The sequence below is a fragment of the Panthera tigris genome, chromosome A2 (assembly GCF_018350195.1).
Source record: "Panthera tigris isolate Pti1 chromosome A2, P.tigris_Pti1_mat1.1, whole genome shotgun sequence".
Taxonomy (NCBI): Eukaryota; Metazoa; Chordata; class Mammalia; order Carnivora; family Felidae; genus Panthera; species Panthera tigris.
In genome coordinates, this window is record NC_056661.1 from 57,765,312 (window position 1) to 57,782,903 (window position 17,592).

The window sequence follows — 17,592 nt, forward strand, 5'->3', positions numbered from 1 at the left end:
GAATGCGCTAAGTGCCCAAAGAGAGATGTTAGTGGTATGATAAATCAGGTGTTAAAATGCATCAAACTATTTATCCCCCTCTGTTTCAAGCTGGTTGATGGTGGATTTGCTTGTGCACATTTATATGGAAATGCATCGTTGCTGTGGCTTGTAATTTTCTAGTTGAATAACTTCAGGGCAGGCCCACTTTGGAATTTAATTATCCTTACACTGGGAAGGCTTTATGGCTTTGCTAAGGCTTTACTGCTCAGAAGACCAGATGACTCCAGGCATCTTGTGATACTTATCAAGGAGCACCAATGGCTTCAGTATGTTGCTATTTTGAGAGTTGTTTGATAACATTCTTTTATGGCCCAGGAGTCAAGATGGACCGGCCTTAAACTAAATTCTGCCCAGTCACTATGGTGCCGCAGGGGAGTCTCTTGTCTGCTGGACACCTGACTAGAACTTTTAAAGCCAGACCCTTATTTGGGCAACCCGGATGCATCGCTCCGCAGTGCTCTACATGGAAGGCCCAAGCTACATGTGAAAGAGTCAACTACTGATTCATGGAATGCAAGAGGCTGGATGCTCCAAGTAGTGATGACATCATCCTAGGGGGGAAATTGGGGGTTTAAGCTACACAGAACTAGCCTTCTCAAAACCAGGGCCCTGTGGGGAATATAGTATGTGGCCGTCCAGAGTGGGGTAACTGCCGAAGGCTTACAGGCTGCCTGGGGATCAGAAGAGTAGGGAGCTGTGATTTATTAGTAATGTCTGCTCTGGACTCAGGAAGGGAATAGGGGTCCAAGTGCTATGTGTTTTTCACCTCATCACTTCTTAGATACCTCTCAGGTGCTGGGCCCTGTGCTGGGGGCTTTCTCAGATGTCCCCCCCCCCACCCCCCCGCCATTCACTCTCAGAGTGACTTGGAAGGAAGTGGCAATGTTCTTCCTGGGGCAGCTGTTCATGGAAAGATGTTAAGGAATCAAAGGCAGGATCCAAAATGAAACATGCAGTGTGATTACAATGATAAGTTATAATTACAATTGAAAATCGTAGCTGTTAATTTATGATGAAACACCATCAGTAATGACAAGCAAAGTTTAATATATATGGAGAGAAAGAACCCAAAAGGAAGCAGAATGTTCATACTGGTTATCACTGCGTTAGTGAGGTTATGGATGGATTTTATTTTCCTTTAGGCTTATCTGTATTTTTCCATTTTTTAGAATGACCCACATTCCTTTTCCGAGCATACATAAATTATGTGTGTGGGTGTGGGTGTGTGCATTTGAAAATGTTATATATAGAGAAAGGTTTGGTGGCATGCATTTGTCACTTCATGAATTCACCAGGCATATCAATTATTCCCTCCCAATGTATTTCTTAGTAGCTACTTAGAGTAACCCTAAACCTTTTGCTTCATCTGGAGTGAAATATTTGGGCGAGAACCTTCACAATCACCCCCCAATTTGTAACGCTGAACAAATCCTGACCTTTGGAAAATGTGGCCAAAAGATGAAAAGTCACCAAGAGAGCCAAAATACGTAGCAGCCCTGAAGAAGGGCATCCTTCGAAGGAGTCACAGACACAGTCATCTTAGGAGGTAGTATTGCTACAGGAAATTTAGAAACTTGCTAATGACTTCCAGCATGATCCAGGAAGACTTGGCTTCTGTAAACTAAGAATGGACATTTTTGAAGAAGGAATCAACGGATATCTGAAAAGACTCCATGGGGTCTAGAACTCTGAGCTTTTCCAGTCGGCGGGGGTTGTTGGAGGAGGCACGTAGCCTAGCACCTGGCACAGAGACACTCAAAATATGTTGTTATAATTTTTTCAAGTTTTATTGAAATTCGGGTAGTCAACATACAGTGTAATATTAGTTTCAGGTGTACAATATAGTGATTCATCACTTCCATACATCACCCGGTGCTCATCACAAGTATACTCCTGAATCCCCATCAATCACCTATTTTCACCCATCCCCCCACCCACTTGTTGCAGTTTTTAAAATAAAATTATAGTTATAACAGACACACACACGTTATCTGTTTTTGAAATGATTTAGTAACTTTGGCTCATTAGGAACCCCGCTGAGTGGGGTTTTTGAAACCCTCTAGTCTGTGCAAATCTGCCAAGCCACGGTCTTCTTTCCTTGTCTGTAGACACAGGCGGGTTGCAGACCGAGCCCAGACCATGGCAGTGAGAGCTGCCGCGCCAGCCAGGGTCCGAGGTGGCTGCTGTCCTGCCCCGTGCCTGGTTCCACTCTGATTGCTTCGTTTCCCTGAGGGAACCATTGTGCTTAGCATGTTGGAGCCGTTTCATCTGGCTCGCAGCTGAGGGAGTGGAGAATGCCTTCAGGCTTTGGTAGGCTGATGGTCATCACTGCTCCAAGTAAAACTGTTTCAGGTACGACCCCCGGGTGGATTAAGTTCCCATCCATTTCTGACACAGGTGTGCCTGCCTGATGTGAGTCTGAGATATAAAAAACCCAAATGCACAGACCAGAAAACCAGCAGGGGACCCGGCACATAACTAAATGGCTATCTGGAACATTCTTTGAAAGTGCAAGCCTCCTTTGTGTGTTCTCAAACAACTTGACTCGTATAACCCTGACGTGCACGTAAGGGGGAAAGGAAGGCCCAAAGAAGGACACCAGCATTTAGGCAGGTGCAATGCTGGAAATTCTGAGAACATTGTCATTTAAACTTCAAAACTCCTGTGCACGGCATGGATTATTCTTCTTCCTTTACAAGTAAGGCCCTCGAGGCAACGAGTGACTTTCTCAAAGACCAAAGGTAGGGTTTGGCCCATGCCGGTATTGAAATGCCCTGGTTCTGGGTCCTGGGAGGAGGCTGGGCGTGGGATAGTCAAGGAGCTCATTTGACAGCATAACATATATAAAGTGCTCAGCTCCACAAATAAGAATTTCTCTGCTTTCGCGGGATAGCTAAGCGACACGCGGTTTCAATACAAACACAAAAATAACCAAATGTCACTGCATGGAATAGCCAGGATGTGAAGTTTGAACTGTGGCTGGGCTGTGGCTACTGTGGAGGCTTCAGATTCTTCTCAGAGCGCTTTAAAAGAGGGTGCATAGACAAAAAAAAGAAAAAAAGGAAGATGGGGGAGGGGTGCCTCTCTAGTTCCTGGGGCAGGTGGGGCACAGTATGACCTTACAGACTCTTGTAGAATTCTGATCTTTTCAACGGTCCACAAGCAAGCTCCTGATGGGAGGTGGAGCTCAGAACATGGCGAACGTGGGAGTAAAGCTGAGTGGCCTCCACTTTTGCCTGTCTTCTGTCTCTGGGAGCATTTTGGTATTGAGAGGGCATGCTTCATCAAAAAGGAGAGGACGACAGGCCAGGTGCTCAGCCAGCCAGCCCTAAGTGTGTACTTCGGGGACCCCGGCAGGGGTTTCCAGTGGGGAAGGGAAGAGTGGGTGGCATGGAGGCCCAGGGCCTGGGTCACATCAGAGCGGGTAGCAGTGTTCTCGCCCCCATAGTGGGCCTCAGGGGTAAGTGGGGCGTGAGGGAGCACTTACAGGAGGAGTGCAGGCTTGAGACCCATATCACACAGGAAACAGGCTGTCAGACCAAAGTGGGGCAGAGTAGGGGCACTGAACCAGAGAACGAGGCATTCAGTCGGGAGTGGAGTGGGGAGGCTGTGCTGCGGGCCACGGGGAGGTGAGAGTTGTTCCCACTCTGACCTCCCTTCATGAAGCAGTGGAACTGTCTTATTCATGGGATCCTTAGATGAATTGACACGTAGCTGGTCTAGCAGGTCATTGATGAATGAATGAACGACTCAGTGCATTTATTTCAGGGTTGAAAAAATAGAAGCAGATCTCCGGCAGGTAATCTCCAGCCAGTCTTGCCGTTTCGGGGTGGGGGGGTTACTAATGTCCTCTGTGGAGGCCTCTTCAAACACAAGCCATTCATAGCCCATCGCCCCTTAAGAACACAAAGAGCACCCCATTTCCCTCGGGATGTAACATCCCGGGTAAGAAAGAGTGTCCTCCAATCAAATTTTCCTCCCTTGCACATCGCCATTTAACACCTCCGTGCTTATTCCCTAATTTGTAAAATGGCGTGGAATAGTAAGTACCGATTAGATCACTCGTGGTGAGTTAATACCATGAGCTCACGTGGACGGCCGGGGCTATTGACCTGATCCTCAGGACCCTGGGAAGTAGGCCTTGTTGTTGGCGCCCATTTCACAGATGAGGAGACTGAGACTGAGAGAGGCTGAGTCCCTTGTCTGAGGCCTGTGGGGCTAGTGAGGGCCAGACTCAGGAGCCAAGTCCAGAGAGTGACTCCCAGGCTCCAGCCCACCTCACGCTGCCTCTTCATGTATATCCGTTAGCACTGCTGTTGCTAATCAGGGGGAGACTGGCTTTATCTTCTTTCTGTGATCTGTACTGAATGTCTTCTCTGCTTAGACAAGCTCTTCTGTTTCAGTGTTATGATAAATAAATAAATAAATAAATGACATTTGGGGCTTCAGCAGCATTTGAGGTAAATACACTTGACACAGAGCTGTTCTGGGTTTGGGGTTGTGAACGTTTCAAAAGGTATATTAAGTGAAAAAATTCTTTTTTTTTTAAATTTTATTGTTGAGAGAGAAAGAGACAGAGCGTGAGAAGGGGAGGGGCAGAGACAGAGGGAGATACAGAATCTGAAGCAGGCTCCAGGCTCTGAGCTGTCAGCACAGAGTGGGGCTCGAACCCATGAACCATGAGATCATGACCTGAGCCGAAGTCGGATGCTTAGCCAACTGAGCTACCTAGGCGCCCCTTAAATGAAAAAATTCTTAAGGAAACTTTCTCTGTGGTCTTTTAAAAAGTGTTATAATTTCATTTTCTCCTTGGAAAATACCTCTATGGAAGATCCGCCTTTAAAAAAAATAAATAACTAGGATGGGGCTGGGTTTCAGAGATGAGTAATCTAATTCCCACTGCATTCCTGAATCTTGAATTTGCCTTCCAGCCTTAGATATGTCCCTCTGGCTTGTCACATCCTAGCGCAGAAACCTTCAGTGCCTCCAAGTCCCTGGAGGATGTAATCAAGTTCTATTCCTGCATCTGGGGCCCCCTGCAGTGTGCCTACTGTCCCCACTCTGTTGAGCTTTGCTCCTGCAGCTCCTTCCTCTGGGCCACCCCCTTCCTTGGAGTGTCGGAGTCTGCCTGGGCACCCTGGTACCTCTAATGGGTCCTCTATCACCTTGAATGCCCAGTTCAGGTCCTTCTTACCTGTCTTCATTCTCCTGTTCCTTTGGGCCAAGAGCAGTCCTGGGCGCTTGATTGAAGTCTGTATATCCATTGCAGACAACAGAAACCTCCTTAGCAGGGCAAAGTGAAAGGGAATTTACTAGGGGGAATCTGGCGCTTTCAAAATAGTTGGAGGGGCTGCAGGAGTGGTCTGTAGGCCTCCAGGAATGCCCCCCTGACTGTCCCAGCCCACGTTTGTGTCTGCCTTCTCAGAGCCCCTTCCTTCACTTATTCATTCATTCACTTATTCATTCATTCATTCATTCATTCATTCATTCATTTATGGAACAGAGGCCATCCTAGCTTCTAGGGACAAGACACAGGATGAATCAATAAAACATGGTCCTTGTCCTCAAAGAACTCATGGTCTACTCACACTAGATGCTGATGGATAAAAGAGATGTGAACAGAGTGTTATTAGGATCTCAGGAGGGAGCTACTAACTCAGCCTGGGGAGGTGGGGGGCGCCAGGAAAGGTTTCCGAGTTCATAGAGAGCAAGAATGGAACTTGAGCCAGACCACGGGCATGGGCAAAGATGGCCAGCTAAAGAACAAGATGTCCTTCTTTGATTGGTGGACAGGCTGGGGCAGGAGGCCAGAGGGATAAGCTGGTCAGGGTGAGGAGCCTCTGGGGACTGCCTGACCGTGCACTGTGACATGACTGCGCAGCATCTTCCTCTTGTTATGAAATCACACAGTGGTCAAGAATGTGCACTTGAGAGCCAGCCTGGCTGTGCTCAGGTTCTGCTGAGTTCTCAACCTCCTGGCTGTGTGACCTCAGGCAAGCTGTTTAGCCTCTCTGGGCCTGACTTTTCTCATTAGAAAAATGGAGAAAACAGCCGTACCCGCCTCATGGGGTTGTTGTGAGGGTTAAAATGAGTTAGCGCATAACACACTTAGGCCCATATCTAGCCAAAGTAAATATCAGCTGTCAGCACTGGCTATTATGTAATGCCTGACTGTGCACCAAGCATCCTGCCGGGTTCTTTTCCATAAATTCTCTCAATCAACCCTCACAAAGACCCCGTGAGCTAGGCGTTATTGATCTGTTTTACAAATAAGAGGTCTATTTCTAGCTCCCCCTATGAAATTTTAGACCCCTTCGCGGGTTTTGTTCTATTCCCGTCCCCGCCGCACACTATTTGTGCTGCGGGAGCCCTGCCAGAGACGGAGGGGAACAAAGTCATCCTGGCACTGTGGAATAGCAGGGGAAACAGTTACATTTGGATTCCAGCAGGGCCTGTCAGGATTCTGCTTTAGTTATAGAAAAGGGGTCCAGCTCAGCCTCTCAGTCCCACTCACAGGCCTGATGACAAACGTGCCGGGTGAATTTTTTTTTAAAGTCAGAAAATTTGGCAGTAGGGAGTTTGGTGGATGTGGATGATGGAATGAGCCACCCGGGTGCCTGAGTGGGATGCCTTGGGGATAAGCGAGAACTTACAGCAGGCGCTGCCCCCAGAACAGGCCAGCAGGTGCCCTCCCCCCACTTCCCTTGAGGGCATCATGAGGGTCTGTGGGGCTAGCGTCCTTCCCTCCCTGGGTCGGATGCCCCCACCTTGCCATCTGAGCTGCTGCCTGGTGGTAGGAACGTCCACGGTGCTCACCCGACAAACGGGTTTCCTCCCACAAATCCTGGGCTTCCGGAATTTTCCTATGTCTTCAGTTGGGCATTCAGCTCTTCCTTTAATGAAGCTTGCCGTTGCTTTGGAGAGGGCAGGCAGGAAAGAGCCTAATGTTTTCTACTCGGCACCAGACTATGCTAAGTGCTTTAGGTGGGTTCATTTCCACCTCCTGACAGCCTTGTGCGGGAGGTGTTGTGACCTCCCCTGCAGGTGTGCCCTTAGAGGGGAAGCGGTCCCAGCCAAGTCCACGGTCCTGTACGTAACAGATGGGGGCATCCTTCGTAGAGGTGAATGCTTTTACTCTAGCACCGGGCCCTCTCTTTCAAGCCATTGGTGGCTGCAGGCCTGTTTCCCCCTACCCCCAACCTTCCAGGGGTCCCTACACAGTGTGGTCCCGTGAATAGGCCTCACCTGCTCACTCTGCCTCTGAGCAGGCCGAGTGGATGGCTGGAAAGGCAGAGGCCTCACCCTTGGACTGCAGAGCCCTTCAGCACACCTGCACGTACTCTCTCATTTCATCTCAAAACCCCAGGGCAGAGGTGCCGTGTCCCCATTACACAGGTGGAGAAACTGAGGCCCGCACCCATCCAGGAGCCAGTTTCTGGGAGCACTGGAGTGTAAAGCCAGGGCTCTAGACCGCAGGTGGACCATCTGTGCCAGCAGAGGAAACAGCTTCATGGCAGACAGTTACAGAGTGCCAGGAAGACCCAAAGCTTCCAGACACATTTGGTCATTTATGTGACACTGCTCTCTGGGGTTGGAGGTGTCGGGAGTATCCCCATTTGACAGGTGAGCAAACCGAGACCTAGAAAGTTGAGTCACTGAAACAATGAACAAGCAAAGGAATAAAGGGAGAAACAGTTTTTTGATCGAGGGGACATTCCACTTTGTCGGGCCTGGGCATGGTCACACCAGCCCCGGTTTATAAATTCTGAGAAGTTCTGTGGCATTGTTCATCTCAAGGGCTGCATATGCTTTACTGGGAGCTGCCCCACCTCCCAGGGCTGGATGCCAGGCAGGCCATCTGCTCCTGGGGCTGGGCCTCCCCCTCTGACAGTCATTGCCTTCTTCCGGAACGACTGTCTCCCAATGGGCTGCAGCCATTAAAGAAGTTCCAGGAAAAAGATCTTCGCCAGCCTCTTCTGCAACCTAATTTCTGCCGCCGTGGGTATTGCCTTGTCTGCATAAATGGCCCTGCTAATTTTCTGCTGCTGTTCTCTGTGGAGGTTGCAGAATGCCAGGGGAGGGCGGGGAGCGAGGGAACCGCTTTGCCCAGCACCTGCTGAGAGCCCAGCCTGCAGGTTCCTTGACAGATATCATCCCTCATCTCTCCCTCCGTTCTCCACAGCGGCCCTGGAAGCTTCAAAAAGTCAGATCCATTCACGGCTCTGCTCTGAGCCATCCTCTGTAAGGAGAAACCCCTCCCGTTCCTTGCTCCTGGGACCCTACAGGCTCTGGCTGCCTCCCTTCTCAGAGTTGATCTCAGGCCCCTGGCCCTGCAATCAGGGTTCTAGATGCTGAGACCTTCTTTTTGCGCCTGGGATCCATTGCACACCTGTGTTGCCCTGGGCAGGACCACGCCCCTTGATGCCTCCCATCCATCCACACCCCTGACTTCTCTCTTTCTCAGCCATCAGTTCTCAGCTTAAACACTGAAAGAGCCCTTCCGGGTCACTCCCTCCTGTCCAAATAAGGCTCCCTGTGGTCCCTTCTCTCTGTGTCCAAGGCACTTGTCACAGTACACGCCCGCAGGTGTATCCTCTGCGGAGCGTCTGTCTGTCTTTCTCGCCGGACTGTGAGCTGTGTGAGGGCAGGGACAATGCTGTTTCTCCCTCTGTGGGTCCCCAGCGCCTGGCACTTGATAAGCTGTGAGTCAGTACTCCTGGACGCCCTCAGTCAAGGTCCCCTGTTGCTGCCACCCTGCAAGTGTGGGCTGGGAGCCAGTGGGTGGCTTGTGTGGGGCCACGCGTGGTGACGCCGGAACTCGAACCCGGTCATCCTGGCTTCATTGTGTCCTGTTGACAGCCTCCCAGCAGCCTTGGTGTTTATTTCACCACATCTCGGTTCCTTACTGCTGGCTGCGTTCAGAGCAGAAATATAATCACAACAGCTTGTGAAACCCCAGACAAGAAGTTCCAAGTGGAGGTCAGCATCCAGCGGTGAGAGGGGGCACTCCATCAGACAGTCTCAGGCTGGGGGTTTCCCTTCCCCCAGAGACACAAAGCCTAAATGCGCACGGCTGGGGGTGTGGCTGGGGGTGTCCAGGGAGACAAGGTGGGGGCGCTGCGAGGGGTGGGACCTGGGGGCGGGCCAGTGACAGGGGAGCAGATGAGCAGACAGTGGCCACACGTACAGCAGGTATGTGGGGGTGTGGGGGGAGGAAGGTCTGACGAGGGGAGCAGGTGTGACCTGACAGGTGAGGTGGACGAAGCAGTGGAAAACCCGAGGCCAGGAAAACCTGGCTTCCCAAGGCCCCTGCCCCTGGGCCTGAACTCCGACTTGGGGGTCTGCAGGGGGCGGAGGGATCCAGGCCACAGGGGTCCTCCGATCTGTCAACAAATCCGTACTAAGCTCCTGCTGCGCACCAGCATTTTCTCTGGCTGAGATACAGCAGTGAGCAATGTAGACGACACCCCTGTCTTCGTGGAACACATTCCAGCTGGGTGGGTGGGTGGGGGCAGAAGGGAACCTGGTGGTGGACAAGTGGTTTTGGACAGTCACAAGTCTCAAGGGACTCTTTCCACTGCAGTGGTCACAGAAGGCCTGAGGTCCACACGGCAGTGCAAGCCATCGTGCACAGATTGGGAGGGGTCCCCAGGAGATGCCTCAGCAGGGGCAGAGGCTCTGAGGTGGGAGTGGGCTTGCTAGTGGTTTGCGTGCCCTTCAAGTCTGTGTTCGGTGACAGCACATTAACCTGAAGTCAGCCATGAGAGAGCGTTTACACTGTGGAAACTGGCAAACCGGGACCCCCCACCCCAGTTGTTAAACATTTAGCAGCGCACCCCAGTTGGCATGTCTGAGCGTTGGAAAGGAGGCCACAGGCAGAGGGGAGGGGGGAGGTGAGGATGTCATCACAGAGGCAATAGCTTTGTTCTCTTGCAGCCAGAAGTCTCTGAAGGGTTTAAGGCAGAGGAGTAATGTGATTTGATTTTCACTTTGCCAGACAGATCCTACAGAACAAAGACTCGGGTCCAGGGAACAAGTAGGTGTGGGGAGGGGGAGGGGAGACCCAATTATCAGAACTGGGGCCCAGGCAAGAGCTGAATGCATAAACTAAGCGGAACCCCACTTACCACGGGGGCAGCTGAAGACCAGAAAGAGGCCACTTGTCCAAACGTGTGTCTGCTGAGATGGCTGGTCTGGTTCAGGGATGGGGGGGTGGGGGGGGTGGGCGGGGAGGGGGCTAAGCCTGCAGGTGCTGCCTCATCCATGCAGACAAGGACGGAAGAAGCCTCTGCTCCCTGCAGTAGGTCAGTTCGCTTTGTTTCCAAAGGAAAGGCAGCAGCGAACTCTGACAGCCTGTATATCTCTACAGATAGAACATGTGGTTTACCCGGCATGTTCCCTGGGCAGATAAGTGGCTCCAAAGTGGCTGTAAGCCTCCAGGCCATTAGCTGCATTCTTGCCACTGGCTGAGCAGTACGGTTGCCCAAGCCGTGCACTGTGATGACTGGAGGTGCTTCTGCATGTCAGAACCACCAGGGAGCTTTTCCTGCCCCAGACCAGTTAAACCCAGAGGTTCTCTGGGGGCAGAACCTAGCCTTCGCATTTTTTAAAGCACTCCAGGCGACTTCAAGCTGTAGGCAAAGTTGAGAACCACTGGATTAGAAGAAGTTTCTGTAGAGTCAGAGGCCAAGTACTTTTCCACATCATATCTCAGAGGTAGACTATTAACAAGCAATCCCAGGCAAAATGACAGTGCCTTATGCCACTGCTTTGGGTGCTAAGGGAAACCCTGAAGGCCTCTGCCACCAAGCCGGCCCTGACTGCAGTTGTGGGGGGGGGGGGTGGCTGACCCAGCTCGATCGCTTGTTCGTCTGCATTAACTGTGGTCTGAATTAATACAGCAGGCTGCCGCATCCCCAAAGGATGTGAAAGTGCTTGTGTCATCCCTTCTGGAAGCCCTTCTGCAGATGGGAGAGGACTATTTAGAGGTTCCGGCCATGCCCCTCAGTAGCTGAGGGGAAACCCCCCAGCCGACCCCAGAAGCGTCAGCTGGACAGGTGTAATCCGCCCAGAGTAATGTCTGATCAAGAGCAGGTGGCCAGATGTTCTGAGGAGCAACGGAGATGGTGTGAAATGTTTCTCTTACATTTTTAGGAAACGGGCAGAGAGGACAGATGCCAAAGGCAGATGAGGTTAACGCTGGTATTTTGCACATTGTTCAAAGAATAAAACGTGTAGCCTGGTGAAATAAGCCCGTGCACTTCTGCCCCTGCACAACCTGGCGAGTGGAGCTGTCGAAAGAAACGGGCTTTTGAGTGAGGTGTTCATTCCCTTAACATACATCTGCCTGCCCCTCTTCAGTGCCACCGGGGTCTGGGCTACAGCACTGGTTCCGCCAGAAGAAGGTGGACACGCCTCCTGGACTCTTGAGCCGACCTTGAAGTGGAGGAGAGAGCCAGGAACCAAGAAAGCAAATGAATTGCAAAACAAGGGCAAACTGTGATGTGCAGTTACAAACCAGTGCAAATAATGGCAGAATGTGCTGTGTGGTGAGGGGCCAGTGGGGGTCAGAAAGGCCCAAGGGAGGGAGGCCACCCCAGGCGGGGTGGAGAAGAGGCCTCTTCGAGGTGATGTCTGTGTGAGGAGCAACCAGGGGAGATCTGGGGGCGAGCATTCGGGAGAGGGGACTGGCAAGGCCCCAGGTCCCGAGGCGGGAAGCACCAGGCGCTGCCAAAGAATGACTGCCGGCCCCTCGTGAGGACAGGGAGGTAAGTGGGGGAGGTGGCCGTAAGAAGTGTGGAGGCAGGCAAGGGACAGGGTGACTTGTGCTCTGAGCCCGCTGGTGGCTGACCAGTGGGAGACCTGAAAGCCGGAAGTCACGTGCTGTGATCTGTATTTGCTGTGTGACTTGGGCAATAAATTTAACTTCTCTGATTTGCATTCTCAGCTACAAAGAAATCAAAGCCTCAGACGACTGTAAGGGTTAGAAATCTCGTGTGTGGGGTTAACGGAGGAACTGACGTACCGTAAATGCTCAGGAAGATGGCAGCTGTTTTCCCCCCTTCCCCCTTCTCCCCCTCTTCCATCTCTACTCCTCCCCGCCCCACTCCCTCTCCACCGCTCCTCCCCCTCCCTCACTTTTGGCAGAAATTGGATGGGTGTTGCTCACAGCATTCACTCTTGGCCCGAAGGGGAATCTAGCATCCTATGGGGCTTATGCCAAGAATATGAGTCTTGACAACTGTCTGTTTGAGAATCCAAATGCCCTTTCATCAACCCCCACCATGGCCAGGCCGACTCTGGCTAGTGGAGAAGCTGGGATGAGTCACAGCACGGTCGTGCTAGTGTTTGGGTCCCAGAGTCACCCTGCCACACTGAAGGCTTTCCGGGGTGACGGGGTGCCCAGCCAAGCTCTGCTTCCAGATCCCGGGGCTTCTCCTGCACAGATCATAGGTGCAAAATACAGCCGTTTCTTTCAACACCTCGCAGCCTTCATTTGTTCGTTCAAAACAGCGTTTGCAGAATCTCCACCATGAGCCCCAAAGTGTGCTATCTACTAATGCTAAAAGCAAGGGAGACATGACGTCTTTGCATGTCCTGGAGAAGGTCATAACTGGTGGTGGAGGGAGGCAGAAAGCAGCACCCGTCCTTGCGTTAACAGAGGGATTGCAGGATCCCTGAGGAGAGAGGAGACTTCGCAGAGCCAGTTGGGCGCTGTAAAACCTTTCACAGACGAGGGGAACCTTCAGGCTGGGTCTTGAAGTAAGGGGAGGAGTTTGCCAGACAGATAAGGGGGGAAGAGAATACAAGGCACGCACATAATACAAATTCCAGCTGCCTGTGGAAGGATGGGTGTTTAAATAAACTATTACACACAAACACGGAGAGCTGTATGTCAGTTAGGGTTCTTCTCCTCACAAGTACAGAAAACCCAGTGACCTACCTCAACAGCATAGCAGAAGGCGGGGATAGGGGAGAATGCTGGTTTCAGGTCGGGCTGGATTCAGGACTCAAGCAACAATATCAGGACGTGGGGTCCCTTCTTTACATGGCTCTCTTCTGTTGGGTTGACTCATCCTCTGTTTTTGCTGGACGACTGGAGCTCCTCGAGGCACACAGCCTCTGTGGCTCACACCTGGCGGGAAGTTGAGGGTGCCTTCTCCTGCCTACCTGGGCCAAAGCTGTAGGGTCCGCTCTGATGGGACCCAGCCAGCTTGGCTCGAGTCACCTGCCTGTCCCCGAGACAGGCCATGTCCTGATTGGTTGAGGTCTGGGTCGCCTGGGCAGCTGGCTTGGAGGAAGCTGCCACGTGCGCTGTGCCCGGTGTGTTGGCATAAAGTAGCTCCTTGACCCTCACGAGCCCTGCTCCTCCGCCAAGGGAGATACTGTTTTACAGGCGAGGGAGTGAAGCATCGTGGGATGGGTACTTGGCCGGAGAGTTCACAGGAGAGCCGGAATTTGAGCTCCATTCCATATAGCCCTGAAGCCTAGCATTTTTTTTTAATAAAAAAAAATTTTTTTAATGTTTATTTATCTTTGAGAGAAAGAAAGCATGAGTGGGGTAGGGCAGAGAGAGAGGGAGACACAGACTCTGAAGCAGGCTCCAAGCTCTAAGCTCCAAGCTCTGTCTGCACAGAGCCCAACACAAGGCTTGAACCCACGAACCTTGAGATCATGGCCTGAGCCGAAGTTGGATGCTTAACCCACTGAGCCACCCAGACACCCCACCCTGAAGCCTAGCATTTTGGAGCAGTGCCCTTTCCCTCATGCATTTAGCTGGAGATTCAATCTCCAGCCCACTGGTGTCACGAAAGCTCTGTGCTCAAGTTCAAGCTGTGCTCAGTGGTCCACCACCTTCCTAACCGGGCTCCCTCTCACCCCCGCAGGGCCCTCATCTTTATGTCCCATGGAGCCGGGGAGCACTGTGGCCGCTATGACGAGCTGGCTCAGATGCTGGTGGGGCTCGAGCTGCTGGTGTTCGCCCACGACCATGGTGAGTACCCCCGGGGGGACAGGGCCCGCGCTGCCGGCCGGTGCCTGACAGTTTGGGAACCCCCTCTCCTATCACCTCTCCTCCTCTGTTATTCTCTTGTGAATCCTGCAGTGACACTGGGAAGAGATGTTCTCCATGAGTGTTTCTGGGTTAAAAAAAAAAAAATCATTATGTAAACAAAAAAAAGATGTCTGACCAGCAGTTTCTGTTGAGTCTGGGATTGAATGCAGGCTGATTAGAAATCTCCACTGAAAGAAACCAAAGTCAGAATCTGTTTATATAGGAACTTGCCCCAGGCCAAGGAATCCTCTCTTGCATTTATAAAGCACTTTCGGTACAAAATGGGCCCTGGTCTTCTCCCAAGGGACTTCCGATGGCTGTGATGTAGTCGGTGCAAGTACAGTTCAACCCCAGTTTAACCACAAGACGTTTACAAAGCATTTCAAACCAGGAGAGCAGTCAAAGTCTCAAAGGACACGCAGTCACACACAAGAAAACCCCAAACACACGTGCACGTGCGCACACATGCATGCACACACATATAAATACACATGCAGGCACATATGCACACACACACACGCACGCACGCACACACACACGTCCCCAGGCCGATTCTTTGATCCTTTGCCCTTAACAAAATCCACCATAACCGTCAAAATGCCGTGTCTATTGCCTAACTCAATATGGCACGCCTTCATCGTTTTTGTGACTTCCCTCATGGCTCGGAAGTCTCCCAGCTTAGCTCTTTCTTTGCCTAACAGTCTTTAAAATGAAGCGTTCCCTGTGACTGAACGTGGTGATTTCTCCACAACTGCGATGTAGAAATCCATTATCCCGGTCCAGATCCAGCAATGCGGCTTCTATTTTATGTGATTTGAAAATAGATAATTAAGTGACATTGCTGAAAAGAGGGAGAGGGGGGCAGTGACAGGGCCCAGGAGTCCTTGCAAAAGGGAGGGAGAGCGTATCAGTACAGAGAGACGCTGAGAAGCTTGCTGGGGCACTTTGTGGATACCAGACTGCAAACGTGGTTTACCAAGAGCCCTTCTTAAGCCATATATGCGCGAGCGTCCTTGTAACTGAGACTGTTGACTGAATTCTTCCTTATTATGGTTGTAATGTTCTTTGGTGCTTTGCAAATGGTCCCAGTAATATTTGTGAGGCTGTTTGAGATGTGATATTTGAGGACTAACCCGATTTTCACGATGGGGACGGTGTCATTATTAACTTTGGCACTTTCCACAGTGTGTGAAGGCCCAAGTTAGGAATGCCTTTCTTCCCGTTGTCTTTGTCTCTGTTAAAATCTGTCGCAACCATCATCTCCATCTTCAAACTGAACAACAGAGGGACATTCTGAAAGCAAAGAATAACTAATTATACCCTGCAAACACTGAACACCTCCAACCAGAGTCTCACGTCTCTGTTGTGAGTCTTGGAGTCAAGTTACCTTCTTACGAGCTCCCCTTTGGCCACATCTGTGGGAGCGAGTACCTGTGGTGCCTGACTTATTTTGCCTGACTGTGGAACTTTGGAAAAAGGCTTCCTTTTCTGAGTAAAAGGAGACGAGAAACAGCCCACCTTTCGATGTCTCCAGAATAGCATCTAGGATTGAGGCATAGCTCTCCGTGGTGTCTAAATATAGTTCAAAACCGGTTGTTTACATTCACCTGTTTTAAGTTCCTTGGTTTATCGGTTTCTTCCAGTGACTCATTGGAAATATCTCCGGCAAGTGCCAAAGGGGAGGTGTTTTATTCAAGAAACGGACCCAGTTGAATGTGTGTGTGACTTGGGTGGTCATCTACAGACGAAAGTGACTGTGGCTTCCCTGGTAGGAGAAAGCCGTGTGGATGGGCCTTCATGGCGGGGTCTTGTGCAGGCTGGAGAAGTGGATATGGGCTTAGTGATCTGTGCTTTATTCCTTCTTGCTGAGAAATGCGGAGGAGGAGGGATTTGAACCCAGAATGTAGGTTCTAAAGCCTGGCCTCCTTTATGACAAGATACGGATGATATACCAGGCATGAATACATGCAGAGACATATACAGCCTTCATTCTTTCCAACATAACTTTTAAATTTAAATGGAGCATAGGTGGGGGGAATGTCAGGCATTTACTGGGCCAGCTGGAGGTACACAAAGGGTTTAAAAATGCAGGGCTGAGAAAGACTGTTCAAGGGCTCATGGTCTCTCCAGGGTGAGGCTGCAGCCCCCACGTGTTCAGGCACACTGCCATCCTGCACTCCCGTGCATCATCACCCCAGACTGTTAGAACCTTCACCCCAGACAGCAAGAGGGCTCAGGCGCAAACAATACCTGGGTCCCTGTCCCCACTAGACTGTGACTCCAAGATCGCAGAGACCTTACTGAACCATTCCAAGCCTCTGTTTTCTCATCCATCAAATGGGTGAGGCAGTGCTGTAATACACCAAGGGTTGTTGGGAGACAATGCATGTAGAGGGCCCAGCAGAGGGTGGAAACTTCTTCCCCTTCACTCTGCCCACCCCGAAACCCCCTCCAGCCACCATGCAGACCAGCTGGTGAGCTGTGTCCCCACCTTGGGGCCTCCAAGGCTCTGAGCAGGACCAGCTGTGCATCAAGCTCTGCGCTAGGCACTTTTCGTACGTTCTACTCCTTCTTTTTTGTTTTTTAAGTTTTTTAACGTTTATTTATTTTTGAGAGAGAGACAGAGACAGAACATGAGCAGGGGAGGGGTAGAGAGAGGGGGAGACACAGAATCCGAAGCAGTCTCCAGACTCTGAGCCGTCAGCACAGAGCCCAATGCGGGGCTTGAACCCACGAACCATGAGACCATGACCTGAGCCGAAGTCGGATGCTTAACCGACTGAGCCACCCAGGCGCCCCTGTTCTACTCCCTCTTAATGACTGATATTTTGACTGTTTTAGAGGTGAGGGTTCTGAGGCTCTGTAGCCAAGGGGGCCCATTCTCATTGCACGAAAACACTCCTACCAGTCACGCAACAGAGGCCTGACCGTCATACCTGAACAAGACACGTATCTTTTTCTCCCCCACCATGTGGACACCACTGTGCCACCACTGCCCAGGGCTCCCTCTGCAGTTTTGCTCAGCTGTTCTTAGCTTGTGGCTTTTGTGCCTGTGGGTACCAGCTCCAACCTCACGTTCCAAGCAGGAAGGAGACGTGGGCCGCAACACAGAGGAAGGGGCTGGGCTCATACCAGGAAAGCTCCTGGCACATTCCAGCTGGGTCTCATCTGCCAGCACTGCATCACACGGCCACCGCTAGCTGCAAGGAAGGCAGGGAAGTCTCATGTGTTCGCTACGTATCCGCTGGTACAAACAGAACAGGGCTCAGTAAGAAGGAAGCGGAGAAAGGACCTTGCCAGTAGCCATCTCCTCTTCCACAGCACAGTTCCAGGCTGGCCCAGAAAGAGCATTTCCCAACCGTTTCTACTTTGTGTGTCTTCTGGGTCTAACAGCATCCCCCGTCTATCTTATCCATCCCGTTGTTTCGTAAGGTTTTGATGCAGAGGTCTTTGTTAGCATCATCAGTCGGCAGTGGTTAACGTTCCTAACCGTGCAT

The 17,592-nt window shown here is 51.3% G+C and overlaps 1 protein-coding gene across 7 annotated transcripts in view; it reads left to right on the forward strand.

Moving 5' to 3' along the window:
- MGLL (monoglyceride lipase) overlaps positions 1-17,592 on the forward strand; it is a 245,209-nt gene that overhangs the window by 157,778 nt on the left and 69,839 nt on the right. For all 7 annotated transcript variants that reach the window (XM_042962313.1, XM_042962286.1, XM_042962295.1 and 4 more), the window contains one exon: positions 13,929-14,035. In XM_042962313.1, coding sequence (XP_042818247.1) covers positions 13,929-14,035 — 107 coding nt within the window. The remainder of the gene's footprint in view (positions 1-13,928; positions 14,036-17,592) is intronic.